Source organism: Notamacropus eugenii, chromosome 3 (assembly GCF_028372415.1).
Source record: "Notamacropus eugenii isolate mMacEug1 chromosome 3, mMacEug1.pri_v2, whole genome shotgun sequence".
Classification (NCBI taxonomy): Eukaryota; Metazoa; Chordata; class Mammalia; order Diprotodontia; family Macropodidae; genus Notamacropus; species Notamacropus eugenii.
The window spans coordinates 19,047,531-19,068,973 of record NC_092874.1 but is presented as its reverse complement, the minus strand read 5'-3'; the positions used below and the strand labels follow the sequence as shown (position 1 = coordinate 19,068,973).

General features: G+C 48.1%; 1 protein-coding gene across 3 annotated transcripts in view; it reads left to right on the top strand.

The window, feature by feature from the left end:
- The window catches only part of JAZF1 (JAZF zinc finger 1), a 269,317-nt gene that overhangs the window by 13,522 nt on the left and 234,352 nt on the right, over nucleotides 1–21,443 (top strand). The window contains exon 1 of one of the 3 annotated variants that reach the window (XM_072651021.1): nucleotides 15,224–15,487. The exons of the other annotated variants lie outside the window; for them this stretch is intronic. Coding sequence (XP_072507122.1) covers nucleotides 15,373–15,487 — 115 coding nt within the window. The 5' untranslated portion in view covers nucleotides 15,224–15,372. Of the gene's footprint in view, nucleotides 1–15,223; nucleotides 15,488–21,443 lie in introns of those variants that run through there. 3 annotated transcript variants of the gene reach the window in all.

Sequence of the window (21,443 nt, the reverse complement as noted above, 5' to 3'; positions counted from 1 at the left end):
ATAAATTTTGGGGAAAAAAAGGCAAAAAAAAGTTATTTACATGTTGTCTTCCTCATTAGATTATAAGCTCTTTGAGGGCTTTTTGTATATCCTCTCTCAGCACGAGATTTGGCAAATAGTGGTCACTTAATAACTGCTTATTGACTGACTGACCAACTGCCTTTGTGCTGGCGGGTTCTCAGGAAGACACTGCTACTCATCCCCTTCTCTTCCCTTAGGTAATAGTTCAGGCACCATTTCTACCATTTCCTGATCCCCCCAAACATTAATACTTTCGCTACTAAGCTACCTTGTATTTAACTGGTTTGCATGTATCTGTCTCTATATTTGTGCTCTCTAGGTTTATGTGTTATGTTTGTATATATGTGTATATTTTGCACGCACACACACACACACATACACACATGCTTATTACCTGTCTCTCCCATTCCATGCAAGCAGGGAGTGTTTCATTTTTCATACTTATATCCTTAGCATCTAGCCCAATGCCTGGCACACAGTCAGTGCTTAATAAGTGTTTGTTGATTGACTGGTTAAGTTCAGTTTCCTAGTTCAGTTTTGATCTTCCACTTTGTGAGGAGGAAGGGAAAAACAAAAAAAAAGCCTTTTGCTTTGCAGTGGGGCTTTCTGATTAAAGGAGACAGCACCAGCTGGGACACTCCCAAGTAGGTGTTCAGGACTTCCTCTAGGCGACAAATGGCCTATGGACGCTTTATTTCCCATGTTCCAGCACAATGCTGTATGCTCCAGGCCTGGGCCCTGCAGAGACAAATGAGCCTCCTCCCCCGTGCTTGGAGGAAAGCAGGGGTGCCCATTTTGCAAGGACAGAACGCTGTTACTTCACATTAATAAAGCCCCTCCTATCCAGAGCAGCCCTTGTGGTCCCTGATGATTTCTCCTAATATTCTGGCAACAGTAATAAAAACTGACATTTTTAACAACAGGCCACACAAGTTACTGGAACTTGGCCCTGTAAGGCAGGTACCTGGGGTACCTTGATCAGATTCATTTTACAGAAAGGGAAACTGAGGCTCTGAGCTATTAATGGACTTGTCCATGACCCCACAGCTCAGAGGGGTTCTTTGAAAGTAGGTCTTTGTGGGTCTGTCTCTATTATGCAAAGCAAATATTATTAACTCATTTCAGCATAGAGAAAGAGAAGAGGGAGAGGGAGAAGGTGAGGGTGAGGAGGGCAGGGGATAAGGGTGGTTACTTGAGCACAGAATAGAAAAGATGGGTTCTTTAGCTTGGAATTTAAGGTGGAGATAAACCTACAGGGTAATGGGTAGGGCTAGTTTATTGGCCAAATCCTCAAAAAGGATCCCTTACAGGATGGGGAGGGCAGCCAGGAGGTACAGTGGATAGAATGCCAGGCCTGGAGTCAGGAAGACCTGAGTTCAAATCCAGCCTCAGACTCTTACTAGCTATGTGACCCTGGGTAAGTCACTTCACCGTATTTGCCTCAGTTTCCTCACCTGCAGAAAGAGCTGGAGACCAGTATCTTTGCCAAGAAAACCCCAAATAGAGTCAGGAGAGTCAGACACAACTGAAATAATAAAGAATGGGAAGGAGCTGGGAGTTGGAAGGAGTAAATTTCAGATAAATTCTCCTTCCCAAAGTGGTGAATGCTTTCGCCCTGCCTCAAGGTATTCTGACTGTTCCTCTGCGCAGCCGGCATTGGGGGCCAAGCTGTTGTTGTTGTTGTTTCACCGGATGGGAGATTACATTAGAGAAGGGAACTCCCTGGGAGGAACCAAGGGAGGGATGCCCAGGACAACTGATGTAAGAAACAGATGTCATCAATAAAAACTCATTTTTTAAAAAAGGGAAAGAGACTGTCCATGAGCCAGCGGGATAAATGGAAACAGAGCTGCCTCTAGAGTCCAAGGGCCTGGGATCAAATCCTGCCCTTGCTCTTGACTATCTGTGTGACCTTAGGCAAGTCACCTTAGTGCTTCCAGCCTTAGTTTCCCCACATGTAAAATGAAGGGGATAGGACTAGAGAGTCTCCTAGCTTCCTATGATAAACCTAGGCAGCTTATAGCCTTAGAGCCCTTATTGGTGAAAAAATCAAGTTGCAAAAGGTCCTCCCTAAAGAAGCCTACATTCCAAAGGGGAGGGGGAGGGAGGAGGGGGGAGCCCTACTCAAGAGGTGAAGAGAAATGAAGGTGCCCAGGAGATAAGGGAAATGGCATTAAAACCTGGAAGGAAGGTTGGCTAGCCTGGACCCCTCCCCAAAATGGCAACCCTGGTGGGAACTCAAGGAGCCTGCTTGGTTGAGGGATGTTGGGGTTAAGCAGGTCACAGGAGCATATTCTAAAGTAAGGAGGTCCCAGATGGTGTCAGAAGGTCTCTGTGGGGGGAACCCCCCATGCTGTCATAACCACATAACAAGCCAGTCCTACATAGTGGTCTAAAACCCAGGAAGGTTAAGTGATTGGCTCAGAGTCACACAGCTAGTGGGTGTCACATTTGAACCTAGGTTTTCCTGACTCTAAGCCCAGCACTTTAGGGCCAGGGTCTCCCATGGCACCCTGGGCCATCTCCAGTCGTCCTGATGAATATCTGGCCCCTGGACCCAGATGGCTCTGGAGGAGAAGTGTGGCTGGTGATCTTGCACAGCCCTCCCTCCCTCAAATCAGTCAACTGCAAGTCATGTCATCATTTCCCTGGTCATGGTCCTCTTGGAGAACCAAGGACAAACACAACAATCATTGGAGTAGACTGCTTTTCTTCTGCAATGAAAGAATTTCTGGAATGTTGAAGCTCCATCCATCCTGGACCAGAGAGCTGGCTTCCCTCCTTGAATGCCTTTGTAGGACAGGATGAAGAGACAACAGGACCCCATGTGTGCTCTCTGTGGGGCTGATGCTGTAAACACTGTTGGAGAGGAGCCCAGCAGATCTTGGCCTGCACACTTAAGTAGCTGCTGGGATGGAGAGCCCCTGAGGACAGCCACCAGATAGACTTGGAGGGAAGGACCCAGGAAAGCACCAGGAAGCCCAGCTGTCTGGCTATCCCACCAGCTGCTTGGGACTGGGGAGTGGCTGTTTGCTAAACTTGCTGGAAGGAAAGGGACAAAAGGGATCTCAACCCCCGGCCAGGAGGTGAGGAGAGTAAGCCTGAGGAGGTGGTCAGGAGCAGGAGTCATTCATTGAGAAAACAGAAGATGTTTCTAGGAACTATGGGGGAAAGGAAATGAGGTATCCTCGGTGATTGTCCAGCACAAAAGAGATGCTCCTTCCCCAGTAGCTGGTCTTGTTCCTTAGATGATGAGGCAACCCTGAGCAAGGTGCCTTTGTCAGGCAGTCTGAGGAGATGAACCTGGTCAGAGCGGGGTTCAAATCTTGCCTGAATGACCTGAAATATAGCCTCTCTGAGCTTCATTTGCCTCCTCTCGCCTCCAGGTAGAGCAAGGGATGAACAATGCACCGACTCAGGAAGTCCTTTGTTCAAACCCTCCCTCAAATATTTACTAGTTGTGTGATCTTGGTCAAGTCCCCTAACCTCTATCTGCCTCAGTTTCCTTACCTGTAAAATACGGATAATGGTAGCACCTGCTTCCCAGAGGATAAAATGAGAGAATATGCGTAATATGTTTTACAAACCTTAAAGTACCATAGAAATGCTAACTAATATTATTATTTAAAATGTGGACAATAATACCCATCATACTTACCTCAAAGGTTTATGGGACAATGGCTGTAAAGCATTTTTGCAAACCAGAATATTTTGTTTTTTATACTATACATCATCACAACAAAAATGCTGATTATTGACATGTAGTCACTTGGTCAAGAGGGATGACATCTTCGGGTCCTGAAAAAAATGGCAGTTTTTATAACTAAGCCATTGCCAGTGACATTTGAAAGATCATGTGAAATAGGAAATATGCTGTAAGACTGGAGAAGGGTAAATGTTGTCCTGAGTTTTTAAAAAAAATTTTTGCAATTTTTAGAGTTCTTGATTTCACTTTCCAGGAACATCCTAGAATGGGTCAGTAAAGAGATGGTTTGTACAAATCCAGAAAGGGCAGAGATGATTACAAAGGGCCACCATGGCTTTGTCAAGAAAGGGTGATGCCACACTAACCCTACTTCTTTGTTTGACAGGGTTATTAAATGAGTAGATGAGGGGGATGTTGTGGCTATGGTTTATCTAGGTTTTAGCAGAGTTTTTGGTAAAATATCTCAGGCTTCTATTGGGGAGTAGATGAAGAGATGTGGATCAGACAGTAATGCTGTCAGAATTGGTTGGTCAGACCCACTCAAAGCATGGTTGTTAATGGTTCAATGTCACTGAGGCAGGAGGTCTCCAGCAGCATGCCCCAGCCATCTGTGATGGGCCCTGGGCTGGCCTGAATAAAGGCAGTTAGTATCTTCATCAAATTTGCAAATGGTACATGTCTAGGGGATATCTAACACAGTGGTATTAGGCCAATATCAGGCTCCAAAGTCAGGTACCAAAAGAGTAATTATCACTATATATGGAGCCCTAGATTTGGAGCCAGGAAGACCTGAGCTCAAATTCAGCCTCTGACACCTCCTAGCTGTGTGACCCTGGACAAGTCACTTACCCACCTCCTGGTTCAGTTTTCTCACTTGTTAAAAGGGAATTAAGATAATTTCCACCTCCCAGAGTTGTGAAGATAGAGATATTATTTATAAAGCTCTTTGTAAACCTTAAAGTGCTATGAAAATTCTAGCTATTACTAACCATTTTTATTTCAGTTATTCTAGCTAAAGTTCTAGCTATGATTATGAGGGATAGATATAAAGTCTTGCACTTGGGTATAAAAAATCAGCTTCACAAGTCTAAGACAGAGGAGGCGTGGCAACCTATCAGTTGTTCTGAAAAAGATACAGGGATTTTAGTGGACCTCAAACTCAATAATAGTCAGTAGAGTGAGAAGGCAGTCAAAAAGTCTAACACAGAAGTGATCACTTCAGCAGCAAGAGCAGCATTCCCATCTGAGTGCAGAGATGCACCCCTGCCACCCACTCCCACCAGGACTCCTTTTAGCCGTCAGTGCCCACACTGTTACTCTCTGGCTTTGGGGGATCACTTCTCGCTGCAATCAGTGTGTTTACTTCTGAGAGACTACTTTAACCAAAGTCCTGCTTCTCATGTCTTCTCTGGATAAATAAAGTCACTCCCCAGATAACCACTAGACAGGTGAAGAATTATTCTAGTTCCTTCCTCTAAAAAGTCTAATAAAGCTTATGTAATAACAGCTGATGCTCCTAAAATATTTATTATACATATTATAAATATTCATACATGATATATAGAAATACAAGTATATTCATTATATATAATAATGATAGTTAACTTCTAAAATGCTTTGGGGCTTATGATATATATTATATATAATTATTAATATACAATAAATCTACATATATATTCATTATAAATGTGTATATATGACATGTGGGAATATGACTATATGTTAGTTACATACAGAAGAGTTATGATAAAAGCTGACTTCTAAAGTGCCTTGGAGTTTGCTAAGTGCTTTGCAGACATCCCTTCTCTTGAGGCTGTGGGGTGGGTAATTCACATATTATTCTCCCATTTTCCAGATGGGGAAACAGGTCCAGAAAGGTAAGTAAGGTGAATTTCAGTAAGGGGAATTTCTCACAGACTCTGTACCTATAACCAGGGGTGCCTATCCCAGCCCCTGGACCAGACTATCTCCAGCAGGGGTCATCCTAATTCAGTTCAAGTTTAGATTTGGGTGTCCAGAACGAAACCCAAGTTTCTCCCAGGCAGCCTTGCATGGGGGGATTTTCTAGCTCGAGGAATAAATGCCTGGGGCTACCCTGGTCCTAACCCTCAAATACACCTGCAGGAGTGTTCTACTATGCACATTGCCTCTCTGTGTAGTATAATGGGGATAAGGAAGAAGGATCTGGTTTTAATATCAAGAAGAAAAAATCTCAAGGAGGGGAAAATCTGAACTGTGAATCATTTCTTGAAAGATGAGAAAAGGAGGAACTGATGCAGGGAGAAGAAGGAAAGCTCTCTGTTTATTCTGCAAGGCTGTGACAGTCCAACCACTCTAGAAAATCAGAGGGAGTGGAAGAGCCTTGTGCTGCCCAACCTCTGGGAACAGAACTGGGAGCTCTGGGCAAGAAGGTAGGAAGGGACAAGTTTAGAGTTAATGTAAGCTGAAATGAGGGCAGCTATGGGGGGTCTAGAGTCGGGGAGACTCATTTTCCTGAGTTCAAATCCAGCATCAGACACTTCCGAGTTGTGTGACCCTGGGCTAGTCACTTCACCCATCTGCCTCAGTTTCCAGATCTGTCAAATGAGCCAGAGAAGGAAATAGCCAACCCCTCCAGTATCTCTGCCAAGGAAACCCCAAATGGGTCACAACTAAACAACCCCAAACTGCAGTGGGATCAGACACAAATGAGAAGATATCCCTGCAGCTGCGGGTTTATTTAGAAACCATAAATTAACATCATCTATGTTGCACTGTAAATCTGTGGATTTTGCTAAACATTTCCCATATGTGCTCTGATCTGGAACCAGCCATCCTATGGAGTTTCACAGGCACAGAATTAGAAACCTTCAGGCCTCTAGCAGCCAGGAGCACTGGAGGAGTCAATGGGCTCTCTTTCACTTGAGGTGTCCAGGCAAAGGCTCCGTGACCATGGGCTGGGCCAGATAGCCTCTGTGCGTCCTTCCTATGCCAGGGCTCTGGCATGTTAGTTAAGGGAATAAAGAGCAGAGAACAGCAGTGTGTAGCATTCAAGTCAATCCAAATCTTTATTAAGCACCAACTATATACAAGAAAAGAAGTAGATCGGCATTCTGCGTGGCTGTCGTTCAGTCATTTCAGCCTGACTCTTTGACCCCATTTGGGGTTTTCTTGGCAAAGATACCGGAGGGGTTGGCCATTTCCTCATCCTGCTCATTTTACAGATAAGGACATTGAGGCAAACAGGGTTAGGTGACTTGTCCAGGGTCACATAGCCAATAAGTGTCTGAGGCCAGATTCAGGAAGATCTGAGCTTAAATCTGGCCTCAGTCATGTACTAGCTAGATGACCCTGGGCAAATCACTTCACCCTGTTTGCCTCAGTTTCCTCATCTGTAAAATGAGCTGAAGAAGGAAATAGCAAACCCCTCCGGTAGCTTTGCCAAGAAAACCCCAAATGGGGTCATGACGAGTCAGACACAACTGAAATGACTGAACAAGAACACGCCTGGGTTGTTGTGAAGCTCAAATGAGATTATAATTGTTTAAACATCACTTACCATGGCACACAGCAGGCATTACATAGATGCTTAGTCCCTTTCCTCCTCCTAGGTCACCTCTGCCTTCCATCCAAAGCACTGCTGAGAAGCCCTTCATTCATTCATTCCATGGGTAATCATGACAACAGATTTGGAGACTCCCCAGGAGCTGGCACCACAGGGAGATCTCACATTCCATGATCTCTCTGGACCTAGGACTGACCCCTTCCAACCAGCTGTGCGACTAACCAGTCGATACAGCTTTCATGCTCCTCAGTGTAAGTGACAGCTCAGTGCTGTGAAGCAAGAGCCAACGTCAGAGTCAAAGCACCTAGATCAGAACCCTGACTCATTTGCTGCCAGGGAAGGCCAGACAAGTCATATCTGAGTAAGATGACAAGGCTGAATGAGGGAAGGCTCTAAATCTGATGCTAAAAAGTAAGGGATAACCAGTGGATGGTCCGCTTCCCCCATTCTCCTGGTGTTCACGCACTTTGAGAAGAGCTTGAGACAGACTCCTGAGGACATGCTGGCTGGGTCCCTGGAAACCTTCTGGGAGGACCCGCACCGGCAGGGATGGAAGGGCGTCCATCTGCCTTTTGGAGGAGCTCTCATCCTCATCGGTGAGCTCACAGATAAAGGAGTATAAGGAGGGAGGAAGGAGGAGGACTGGAACCTAGCCCTTGGGCACATGCAATCTGCTATGCCTGTTGATAATCCACATGGAAATGTCATGATCCTGCTTCCAAAAATACGGGATGGAGCTTAATGAAAGAGCTCTACCCTGATGCACAGCAGGTTGGGATGATGGTTTCCTGGTGGCTTCTAGAGAGTCAAGTCTTTTCACTGACTGCTGAGCCAGAGCCCAGCATGCATACAAAAAGTCACAAGCAGAAGAAAGTTCTTTCTCTCCCCTGGTGGACTTCCACTGAGAAAGAAGAAGAAATGCTATTAACCTCAAAGAAGTAACAGGTGGGCAACTAGGGGAACAGTGGACAGAGCACAGGGCCTGGAGTCAGGAGGACTCATCTTTCCAAGTTCAAATCTGCCCTCAGACACTTCCTAGTTGTGTGACCCTGGGCAAGTCACTCAACCCTGTTTGCCTCAGTTTCCTCATCTGTAAAATCAGCTGGAGAAGGAGATGCCAAACCCCTCTGATATCTTTGCCAAGAAAACCCCAGATGGGGTAGAAACAGAGGTGGTCCCGACAGAAGCTGAGGCTGATGCTGATAGATGCCCGTCTCCACACCTAGGCTGCCATGGGGCCACGGACACATGGTGCTGTTGTTTCTACCTCTGCAGAGTCTGTTCCTTCCCTATTTTAGGTAATGAAGTACAGGGGGTGAAATGGACCAGGTCACGAGCTTGTGGGTGTCAAAAGGTCACTAGAACCATCAGATGTCCGTCACCTAGCAGCCACACCCAAGTCTACTGGTGGGCAAAGTGCTTAACCCAGGTGAGGAGCCATTGCAGGCCTTTGTGTCTCCACAGTGCTCAAAGAAGTACCTGCGCACAGTAGGCAATTAAGGTTTTTGGACTCACCAACCCCTGTGCCCCAGCCCAATACCTAAGACACTGTGTCCTATGGCCATACCATAACCGGTCATGAATGTGGTGATGGAATGGGGTGGGGAACATGCTTTGTGTCAACCTCTGAGTCTGAGTCCATTCTCCCTAGGGACCAAGGAAGGCGAGAAGGGTGTTTTGTTGGTTTCAGAGATTTTTGTCCTTTGGGTCTTGTTCTGTCATTCCAGTAAATATTTTTGTGAAAACTAATTGATGTTAATTGGTTAATTAATATTAAGAAGAGATCACTGGTCAAAATAATATTGGCAGTTATCTGTGCTTAGATATTAAGGAGAAATCAATTGCTCTATTGATTGCAAGATATTGGGGAGAAATGAACAGGTAATTGATATTGGGGAGATCCCACTAGATTGGAGCTTGTGAGTTACAGTATCAGAGAACAACAAACTCTCACGATTATTCCTAGACACTGACAGAAAGGTGTAGCCAGCCACTCTCTAGGGGGACCCAACCCACTGGCACAAGGAATGGCTAAAGGAGTCAATCCTGGGCTTGTTAATGCTGCAAGAGGATGGCAGGCTCTGCCACCAGACCTTCCCTTTTCCCTTGAACGTCTGCTGTGTCCTAACCTGGGAGTATTTTGGGCAAGCAGTTAGAAGTAAGGGGTGGGGATGTTTGCTTTAAGATCTAGCTTGTGTGGAACACTTTAGATTTCTTAATAAACTCAATTCTGACTTTGCCCAATGTAGTTATTATTCCCCCTCCTCGAAACAAATATTTTCAATAGCAGTACACAGCAAAGTGAAAAGTTTTTAAAAGAAACATTGTGTGTTGCAAGTGTATTTAAGGATAAGCTTCTGACTTGGGAGAGACAGAAGGAGAAAAGAGGGAAAAGGAGAGGAAAAGAAGGAAAGAGGAGGGGGAGGAGGGGGGAGGGGGGAAGGAAAAAGAGAGAGAGAGAGAGAGAGAACAAAAGATGGGAGGGAGAGAGGGAGAAGAGGAAGAAGAAACGGTCTTAGGGGAATTGTTTCCCATGAGCTCAGGGGGATTCTCTCTCTGAAGTCATTCTTTTCCATTTTTTTCTGTTTTATTATGAACTTAACAATCATCCACAAACATTTCAAGGTACAAAGAATAACAGGAAAAAGTATTGTATGAGAAATTTTGAGGTTGCTTCCATCATTTTTAAAGAAATATATATGTATATATATGTATATGTATACATCTATGCAGAGATTTTTCTATAGCTTAACAATGGAGTAACAAAATAATTTCCATTATGCACTTTGCAGCCATCTTTTACTAAATAATTGCCTATTCCAAGGGAAAGATACAAATCTTCAACTGATTGTAGATAAAAAATCATCTGAAATATAAATCTTTGATTCAGTGTAAGGCATCATTATTTGAAAGGTATTGTGCTAGTCAGGGAAGGGAGAGCAGAGAATTAAAAGCCTATACAAGTGATCCTTGCTCTCAAGGACTTTATAATCCAACTAGGTTGATAAAACAGGTTTGTTTTATTTTTTTGTGGGAAGGGAGCTGGACCTGTGATTTGGTTGGTGTGTGGAATTCCCTCGACCAAGGTAGATTGGTTCTTCCTCTGTAATAGCAAGTTCACTAGGACCCTAAAAAGTGGGTTACTCCACCAGAGCGTGGTAAAGGCTGGGCTTGAACCTAGTACTTCTGATTGAAGCAGCTCTTCCCCTAGAACCACTCCCTTTCCCCACTCCCTCTCTAGACAAGTATTAGAGAAATGTCATAGCCCTACCACAATAATTATAGAAACCAGCCTTCTAGATTGGACCAATCTGAAACTGTGTTGGGTGTGAATGAGGCCTAAACACCTCTATAGGTGCCAGTTCATAGGTGATAATCCAATACGTTAGACTAAGCTGGAAAAGTCCTTGATTATTCACACAGAAGGTCTTGAAAGCCACTGGATAAAATGGAGTAATGTTATGGAACAGTATGTGTGTGTGCATGTATATACATACATACATATATATATATAGAGAGAGAGAGAGGGGGGGGGAGGGGGAGAGAGAGAGAGAGAGAGAGAGAGAGAGAGAGAGAGAGAGAGGGAGAGAGAGAGGGAGAGAGAGAGAGAACGAGAACACATAGGTTACCATTGCTGGGGAAACCTTGGTCACACTGGGGGTTTGGGATAAACCAATATACTAATTGAGAACCTGAGGGTGTGATCATCTGGCACTTAAGTGATGGAAGACCCTAAGAAGGAATTCCTTAAGTAGGATTGGTAGATCCCCAACTTTGGCCTCAGTCTCTTCACCTGTTAGCTGGAGAAGGACTTTGTGAACTCTGGAAAATCAGAAGATTTGGACTTTTCTTTGGAGTAGTAGCAGCAGTGATGAGGGGTGACAGGGTCTACACTGGGAGTCAGGACAAACAGAAATTGAGGAAAGACAGTGGTGAGGCTCTATAAGAAGCTCGGTCAAAAAGCCAATAAGGAACATGAGAGACATCCCCTGAAAGGGAGAAGAGAGCCTCCAGCTCCTAGTCACTAGACTCAGTTTGTGCTGGCAGAAGAAGTTGTGAAGACTTCCCAAAGAAGTGTTTTGTAGCTGTTGTGATAACTATGCCACCTTAGTATAACTAAAAGCTCACTATGTCTGCCTGACAATGGATATCAAGTGATAATGCATTAAGGGAGTATACCCGTGGGAGCACTTAATCTACAGCTCTAGAAAATGACCTCAAATCCCTCAAAGTTATTTTTAAGGGAGGGGCAGCTAGGTGGTACAGTGGATAGAGCACCAGGGCAGGAGTCAGGAGGACCTGAGTTCAAATCTCACCTCACACACTTGATACTCACTAGCTGTGTGACCTTGGGCAAGTCACTTAACCCCAACTGCCTCATTCTGGGTCATCTCCAGTCATCCTGATGAATATCTGGTCACTGGATTCAGATGGCTCTGGAGGAGAAGTGAGGCTGGTGACCTGCACAGCCCTCCCTCACTCAAAACAAAGTCAAGTGCAAGTCATGTCATTATTTCTGATGGCATGGTGTTTTTTGGCAACAAAGGATGAACACACACACACACACACACACACACACACACACACACATTTTTAAGGGAGGGGATAGTAGCTACTTTATGGTAAATTGTGTAGTCACCAACAGCACACTTGCTTCCCAGGCATAAAGCAAACTAGGTTAAATTAGAATCTGAGAAATACATGGGAGAAAGGAAGCTGAATGTGTTATTTCACTGGTCCTGCCCATTGGTAACTGGTGGGCAACTGATAGTCTCAGGGAGTTGCCTGGGACACTGAGAGACACAGAAAGGAAGCAGAAAGTCTTCCGAGAGATAGATCTCATACCCACCCAAGTGGTGACATTTGTCTTCACTGACAAAGACTCCCTTGGCACTCTCTATCATCTATCAAATCTATCATCCATCCATCCATCCAATAGTCTAACCCTAAATGCCCTTGACTGGAATGCTGAGCATAACCTTGGGGAATGCCACTGGGGGGCACTAAGTGAGCAGTGTCAATTACACAGACCCTGGCCCCATCTCCCATGGGCAAGTTTCTCAAATCTCCCATTCTGAATTCCTCATGCTCTATGAATTTCAGGTACTCCCACCCTCTCTGCCCTTAGGCAAACATGTCCTGTAGGCCTAAGAGTGGTAGGGGCTGATGTGGCAGGAGAGGCCCCATGTTGGCCAAAGGCTCAGCCTTGGCGTAGACCTGCCAAATTCGAATATGCTGGCTGGAAAGCAGTCCCCAGCCTGAGCAGCTCAATGGACCCTCCTGGAGCCAAAAATTCTAATTCCCCATCCAGGCTCCTGCTCTGGCCCTGGCTTCCTCCTTCTCTCCTCCAGTCCTGGCTCCTGGCTCATTATCAGTCCTGCCCTGGTCCCAGCTCCCACCCCTCACTTGGCCCTAGGAGGCCGTCTTGGCATCTGCCCTCATCTCCACCCAACCAAGGCATCTTCTCAGCTTCAATCACCTTGTGTAATAGTAACACTTATTTTGAGGGGGAGGGAATACTAAAATCCTCAGTCATGCCCCTCTGCCAGCTCCACAGAGTTGCTTGGGGGAGGCTCCTAGATTAGGGGAGGGGAAAAAAAGTCAGTGTACTTAATCAGCAATGTTGATTGAGAGATCTGGGAAATAGTTTGGCATCACAGATGGTTTAGCCTTGGGGCCTCTGATCCAGTCTAGCTGCTATGAGACACTGGGCAGGTCACTCTTTGAGGCAGACCTAAGCATCTCTCAGAAACACTTAGTAAAAATAGTACCTGCCTGTCCCAGTCCAGGGTCCCCATACTGGGAGTTCCCTGTACCATGTCCAGGCCCAACTGGAAATTTCCTTAGAGATGGGGACCCACGTAAAGCAAGCAACCAATTCTCTCTGTATCTGCATCTCAGGTTAAAAACTAAGTTTGTTTTTAAAGATGAATTTCCTCCCTTCTTTCCAAATGGGCACAAACTTTTTTTTTCTATTTTATTATAAACTTAAGAAACATTACAATTTACAAATAAAAAAGCAGACTGCATATGAAGATGTAGACTTGTGCTAGCTTTTTTAAAGTATATATTAAGATTAAAAGATAGCACAAAATCGCCCTGTTTGTACCCATTCTAAACTTTTATGTATGTATTTTATGTATAACCAGCTAGCATTTCTAGTACATTTTAAGCTTTGCAAAGCACTTCATGTTATCCATGTGTACATGTGGCACCACCCCTCCCCTCACTTCTGCCTTGGTATTCCCTTTGCCTGGCACTAGGAGCTTAATAAATCCTTATTAATGGACCATAGTCTAGAAAAATTCCTGGGGTCACTGAAGTGTGTGCTGGCAAGGTAAGACCCACTGGCTAGATAGGTGCAAAAAGGAGAACACGATTCTTAGAGGCGAAAACCAGAGAAAATAGCATGTGCTTCTCAGTAGAAGGAAGATGGGCTTCATTTGTCAATATGACGGCTTTGGTCCTCAGGGTGGGGAAACCCATCCTCCCAGTTGAGGGTCAGTCACCCCACTATAAACATTCAATAACCCCTCTCCTGCCTTCTTGGTCCAGGCAGGTGTGCCCCAGAGTGACAAGTGGGTTAATAAAGGAACCCAGAGAGATGGAGGCAGTGCTTTCCTGAAGAGCAGTTGGTGTGTGCTGGCAGGTTTTATCCCTCCCTAGGGGTAAGAAAGGTCAAGAAAGACCTTTGACCTCCATGACCCTCAGTTTTCCACTCTATTTAATGGGGATGATAAGAAGGCTCCCAGCCTCTCCGACACAGATCACAGACACTGGCTTACATGGTGGGTTCAGGTTTACAAGGCACTTTCCCTATGACCAGGGTGTTGTAAGGAGCAGAGTGGGAGCTGGGTGGGATTTCAGGAAACTCTCCTGGATACATTGTTACTTACAGAAGACTCGCCAGGCTTGTGAGTTTCTTGGTGATGCTGGAGGCTGGGACTGGTCCAGGCTCACCCTGCTAGTCTGTGCAGGAGGCAGGGAAGAAACCCAGGGCTGGTCCTCCATCCATTAGGAGGGGCCCTTGACCTTATTCCAGGCACCAATCCTTTTGGCAGTCTGGTGAAAACTCCTGTGTGTTTGTGTGTGTATATATAGATAGACATAGATATATAGGTAATATAGAGATAGATATAGATATATCACACATAGGTATCTATATATAGATAAATAAAATAGATATCTACATATTGATATCTGTGCATATATATACAGAGACGGGTAGATATAGATTATGTATGTGAATATACGTATCTATACACACATATATGCGTATGTATACATTGGGTATTTGAAGGAAACACCCCCTTTCAGAGGCTAGTGAAAACAAGGATACCCTGCTCATCCCAGTGAAAGGGTCCCTAAGGGTGGCACTTGGCTTCTGTCCTGTGTAGGACGGCTCTGGGCTCCCGGAAGGGCAGTGACAACACAGTTACTTTTGCAAGGCGGTGGAAAAACTCGACAATCCATGAGTTCTCTCTTTTTGAACATTTAAATAAAGATAAGACTTTTTTAAGCCTAGAGGCAAAAAACCCAAACCCTTCATTAAAATCCATTAGTTAGGAGGAGTCTCTGGTGAGTTTTGGCCTTTGTTAAAGCCTGGAGGAGGATGGAGAACACAATTACCTTTCCCGGGTCCCCCGGGCACTTGAGCGTGCCACCGGCAGACACGCCAACAGGTGCCGGGAGGCGCCCGGGGCCCCGATGCGCAGGCACACGCTGGCACAGGCGCCCTCGCACGCCGGCCCTGGCCGCCCAGGTGAGGGGCTGCCCGCCGGCCGGGCCGAGCCGCGGCGGCAGCAGCAGGACAGCCGTGGCAGGGCCGCCCGCCCGCTCCCTCCCCCGCCCAGCTGCGGCTGCCTCCTCGCTCCCCTCCCCCTCCCCCCCAGCCCAGCCCAGGCCCTCCCCCGGCCGCTCCCTCCGCTGCCGCCGCAGCCTCCTCCCGCCGCTCCCGGGGCTCGCGGGCTCGCGCTGCATCCCGGCTCCCGGGCCCTGCCCCTCGGCGGGGGGGCGCGCTCCCCGCCCTCCCTCCCCCGGCCGCCCTCGGCGTCGCCGGCACTCGCGGAGCTGACGCCAGGGGGGCCCCCGATGTACCACCATGACCGGCATCGCGGCCGCCTCCTTCTTCTCCAATACCTGCCGCTTCGGGGGCTGCGGGCTGCACTTCCCGAGCCTGGCCGACCTCATCGAGCACATCGAGGACAACCACATCGGTACCGCCGCCGCCCCGCCGCCGGGGGGGAGGGGGCCCGCTGGGGGGGGGCAGGGCCGGGCGCCGCGGGGGTCTGCGGGCCGGGCCGGGCCGGGCCGGGCTGTCAGGGCTCGGCCGCCGCCGCCGCGGGGAAGGAGGGAGGGCGGGGCGGGGGCGGCGGCCATTCCGCTTCCTCCTCCCCCACCCCCACCCCCGGGGCCGCCGCCGCTGCGTCCTGTCAGCGCCCGTTGCTAGGCGTGGCTGGGGGGGAGAGGAGGAGGAGGCCGGGAGGAAGGACGGGGCGGGCGGGCGCCACGCGTGCCCCGGCCCCCGCGCCCGCACGCGTGCAGGCACGCCTGTCTGCAGGGGAGCCGACATGCACGCGTGCACGCGGGCCCGCAGCCGGCCCTGCCCGCCCGGGGCGCTCCGCCGGGGGCGCGGCCCGTGGCCTGCCGGGGCGACTAGGCCGGCCGCCTGCGTGGAGCGGGGCGCGTGGGCCGGGGAGCAGCCCTTTAACTCGGAGAGCCGAGCCCCGCTCCCCTCCCCCACCCGCCGCCGCCGAAGTCACGGCCGACACCCCTCCCCCTCCCCCTCCCCCTCCCGCCGCCGCCGAAGTCACGGCCAGCTCCCCGCCCCCTCCCCCAGCTCGCTGGGCGTCCGGGCGCGGGGAGCGTGCGGGACGTGGGGCGGCCGGTCACCTGCCGCAGGTGTGACAGGGGGAGGTGGCACAGGTGTGCGCGCGGGGGGGAGCTGGGGCTCCAAGGGCATCCGGGGGCCTGTGCACTCCCAAGAGTGGGTCCTCGGGGCCCACGACGTGCCAGGCACCGGGGGCCAATTGGGGCCCCGGAGCCGCCGCTGCTGCCGGGCCGAGGCAGGGTGCCTTGGGATCCCCGGGGCCTGGCACGTGGCAGGCCCTTAGGAAGCCGTCGTGGGTGGATTTTTTTGTTTCAGTGATGGAGCCAGGGTGTGCTACAAAAATGCAACACGAGTTGGGGACTGGGGCGTTTTCCCTGGAGGTTGGGCTTTCTGGCAGAGCCTATAGGGCTTGTGGTGGAGGGGCTCCGGAGCAGCCCCCAGCCCCAGAGGCGCTCACCTAGGCTTGACATGGCAGGGGGGAAGTCCAGGCCTCATCCCAAACAGGAGCAGGATTTGTGACTGGTGACCTCTCAGTGCCCCAGTCCAAGGTTTCCAAGACTGGCAAAGGTGGGTGACCTTGGGCAAATCACTTAACCTCTAAAGGTCTCTGAATACTTTTTTAAAATTATAGAAGGACCTACCTGGAGGAAGGCCTGTCTGATACTCACTAGTTTAGCTGTATGACCCTTCCATGCCCCTGGCCACTTTTTAAATATGACCAGACCAGGGTTAAAATTCTGCCTCTGGCCTATGCTAGCCTCATGGCCCTGGAAATCTTGCTTTTGATACTTAGAACCTTGTACAGGGAATTCCATCCTTTTGGACCTCAGTGTTATCATCTATAAAATGAAAGCTTTGGAGGGGATGACCTCTAAGCCCTTCCCTCCCCCCACACCTGGTCATCTATATCAGTAGAGGGAGTTTCCATACTAGGAGTCCCTCCCCCCATGAAATCAGTAGCCCCAAAAGTGTAATTAATTGTAGAACATGTTGAAACCTTTGCCAAAAAAATAGCTTCATCCAAGGAGCAAATTCTTCCCATTATCTCCGCTCCCCCCACACCTCCGTCCCCAATTAAGACAAAGTTGCCACAGGTGTGAGAAGTAGAGGCATTTGTGGCAGAACTAAAAACACCAGCCTCCTGGTACAAACAATGGGCTATGGCATTTTAGATTGAAGCCTGGTTTTTATGTCATTTCTGAATGTACATCTTCTCAGCATTCCCAGTTTATCGAAATCAATCAAGGCATGGATTGCAGGCCCAACATTCCTTCCCCCCCCCTCCATTCCAGGAGACAGGAGGGTTAACTTGTATCCTGGTCAGTCAGTTTCTAAACTGGGCCATAACTCATACACCTGATCAGTTTACCTGTATGGTTCCTCCTCGTGGTCAGATGTCTCCTGTAGACTCTTCTCCTGGGTGGGCTGATTTCTCCTGAGACAGTCAGTTTTGTGGGTCTCCCCGTGGGTCTCATGATTCTGAAGTATTCTGTTACATTCACCGTCACATTTTTTTAGTCCTCCTTCAATCAGTGTACATCTCGATTTCCAGTTCTGTGCGTTTGTCACCTTGGCCTACAGAAGGAAAGGTCTTTCTGTCATGTGACCAGAACCGAACCATCTCTGGGTCAAAGGGCATGGACCCCTGAGTTACTAGGCTTTTTTGAATGTTGATTTCGTTAAATATTTCACAAGTTCATGTAAACAGTTTTTAACATTCGTTTAAAATTCTTTAAGTTGCAAATTCTTTGCCTCCCTGCCCTCCCCCACTCCTTGAGAAGGCAGCAACAAGATAATCGATTATACATGTGAAGTCATGCAAAACATATTTCCGTATTAGCCAAGTTGCAAAAGAAAACACACCCAAAAAACCCCAAGAAAAATAAAGTAAAAAAGTGTGCTTCAGTCAGCTTGAGAACTGCTATCCACTATGTGAATACGGATCCATCGCTTTCCAGATTAGACACATTCACAGCTGTGATCGGCCAGTCAACAAACACTTATTTAAGTTGGTCCTGGAGACAGTTAGGTGGTATATGGAAGAAGTGCAGGGCCTGGAGTCAGGAAGATTGATCTTCATAAACTAAGATCTGGCCTCAGCCACTTAGTAGCTGGGTGACTCTGGACAAGTCACTGAATGCTGTTTGCCTCAGTTTCCTGCTCTGTAAAATGAGCTGGAGAAGGAAATGCTCAACCAGGCCAGGATCTCTGCCAAGAAAACACCAAATGGGTCACAGAGAATCAGACACAACAGATAACAGTTGTTCCGGGCACCAGGGTAAAAAAAAAAACTGGCAAAGACATGGTCAAGAAGTTGACATTTTAATGGGGGAGACAGTGTGCAAATAAGTATATGCATACGAGATAGGTGTGTATAGTCAATGGAGGTCACTGCAGAGAGAAGGCCCTGATGGGGGGGCGCCTGGGAAAGGCCTCTCCCAAAGTGGGATTGGAGCTGAGTCTTGGAGGAGGCTGGAGCCGTTGGGAGGAGGTGAGCAAAGCAGGCATGGAGTCTGGAGATTTAAAACCATGTGTGCGAAGCAGGCCTGACGAGATGTGTCGTGCAGTAGGTTCATGGAGAGCAAATGACAACAAAGGACAACCTTAGAAGCCACCCCACTGACTCCCTGTTGTTCTTAGAAGTAATAGGGACCCGCCAGTGTGTCATGAGTGGGGGAAGCCATGTGACTGGGCCTGTGCTTTAGGGAACCCCCTAGCAGGTGAATGGAGGATGGTGGGAGAGACTGGAGGCAGGTAACTCCCCCCCACACACACACGCAGTTATTACAGCCATCTCAAAGAGAGATAGGGCATACCAAGAGACATCACAAAGGTAGGAATGAGGATTGGATCTATGCCGTGGTGAGCCTGGGTGACCAGGATGGTGGAGCTGGCCTCAGCAGTGATAGGGACAGTGGGAAGAGGGGTGGGTTTGACCAGTGATCTGCTGGGCTGGGGCTCCACCAGACAGTGTCCAGGCTGCAGGGGGAGAAATGACCATTTCGTTTGTTCATCCGTCACCTTGGAGGGGGCGGGCTCACCTGAATGATAGGCTTGGAAGCCAGATTTCAGCATATTGACATCAGGAAGAGGAGAGGTGGCTGAATGGTTAGATCAGGCAAGGAGTTTCTTAAGGACATGTGGAGCTGGGGCATATTTGTGGGTTATCAGGAAAGCTTCCAATAGATGGGAAAAGATTGAAGAGGAGAGATCATATGGGGAGGGGGGAAGAAGGGGGCAGACCCGGTGCAGGGAGCCCGCCTGGCTTGGGCAAGAACAAGGGGCCCCTCTCCATCAGGAGATACTGGGGAGACATTGGAGCAAAGGGAATGAGAAAGGAAGACCCAAAGTCCTCGCTGATTGATTTCTTCAGGGAATGGCTTGGGGACAGGGATAGGGAGGGGAGTGTGTCAGCGGTCCATCTTTCCTCAGCCTCTCCAAATGGACTTCTTCCATCTCTGCCAGGTTTTCTGGGTTTAAGGTTGATTTGCATTTCTCTTGTGACTAGTGATTTGAAGCAATCTTTCTTCTCGTTGGTGACAGTTAGTTTGCCTCCTTTTGAGAAGTTTATGTCTTTTGAGCACTTGATGTATTAAGTCTTGTTTTTTGTATCATGTACGTTCCCTAATGTGGCACTCCCCTTATCCTCATTCCTCCCAGGGTTTATTCTTATAACAAATAAAGACTGAAAAAGAGGGAGAAACCTGTTCAGTAACACTGACCAACATATGGAAAAAGTTTGCCTTTGTATATGGTGGGCCAGAGCCCTAGTGCCCCACTCCTCAAAGGAGGGGAAGGGGGTGCCTTCTCATTTAACTATTTTTAATAGCTTCAAGTAAAAGTACTCACAAGAATAACTGGGTTGGTGATATAGCCAGGTGAAAATCCTGCTCAAATTCAAATAATGTGGAACACTTTGGGCCTCAGTTTCTTAATCGGTGAAATGAGGGTGTCAGGATAGGTGATGAAGTCCTTCCTAATAATAGTAGCTACCTTTTTTTAGTGCCTTAAGTTTGCAAAACACTTTTACAAAAATTCTTTCATTTTACACATGATGCCCACCCTGGGGGGCAGGTGCTATTATCCCCATTTTACAGAAACTGAGGCAGACAGAGATGAAGTGGCTTGCACACTTCAGGGTCACACAGCTAGAAAGTGTCTGAAGATTTGAACCTGGCATTTGAGTTGCTGTATTCCTTAGCTGCCTACATCCAAGAGTCCAGGACAGGCCAGCTCATACCCTGGCGGCCTTTCCCCCCACCCCTCACAGTCCGTTGGCAGGAGAGACGTAGCTAGATGACATCATATAGTGCCAGGGATTACCAGGGTGAATTCCAGGTTTTTGGAGATGGAGTGTCCTGCCATCTCAGTATTGTATAGAGAGGGAGCGCCTCTCCCCCTCCCCATCCCCTTTAAGGAAGCAAAGAGGTTTGGTGATGCCTTGGCCTTTGTTTGTCAGCGTGCTTTACTGGGACATCACTTACTGAAACAAAGTATATTGTGTTTGTGCTGAGACGCTAAGTTGTAGCTTCCTTGTAGGTAGAAGGCTGGAAAGAGCTTTGGAGGTTGTCCCTGCTTTTACATCGAGATGAGTAAACTGAGGCTGAGATGATAGCTCCAGAGGCTTTGAGATGGACAGGAGTTTAGAGGCGGTGAGATCCAGCCTCCTTATTTTACAGAGGAATAAACTGAGGATGGGGCAGGCCACACAGAAAGTGGCCAGGCTGGGATTCCAGGTGCAGCGTTCTGACGCTGAGAGTGCCCCCTCACCATGGCATGCTCCAGTGTGACCCTTAGGCAGCACTTGGCTTGTATCTCTAGGGAGACCCTCAGTGGGAGCTTCCCAGTCTTGGCCAGACCTTGGTGCTGCTGATTGGAGGATAAATGGAAATTGGAGGTGAACTTAAGCTCTGGTCCTTTCCTCCTCCCCTTCCTCACCCCTCATCCCTCAAGGAAAGCCCTCTCCCTTGGGGGGAGGTTCCTGCTGGTGGGAGCCACTGACAGACTCTATTTCTAACTCAGATTTATTCAGATGTGTCACAGGCAGTTTTCACCCCCACGGAGGACTTCTTCTATAACCAAGATATTTAAAACAAAAAATAAAACAGCTGTTGATGAGTCACAAGAGTAAAAAAAAAAGTTGGTGAAAATTGTTTCTATTATCGTCCATTCCTAAGTACTTTGTATTTGGTGAGTTGAGGGTTTAATACATTTTACAGAATGAACAGTCAGTGCGGAGAGTCCCCACCCCCACCCCTGTCCACACACCCCGTCCAGACACACACAGAGTTTGGGGAAGTTCACATTGTGCCCCCCCTCCCCAATTAGATTGCCTCCCACTT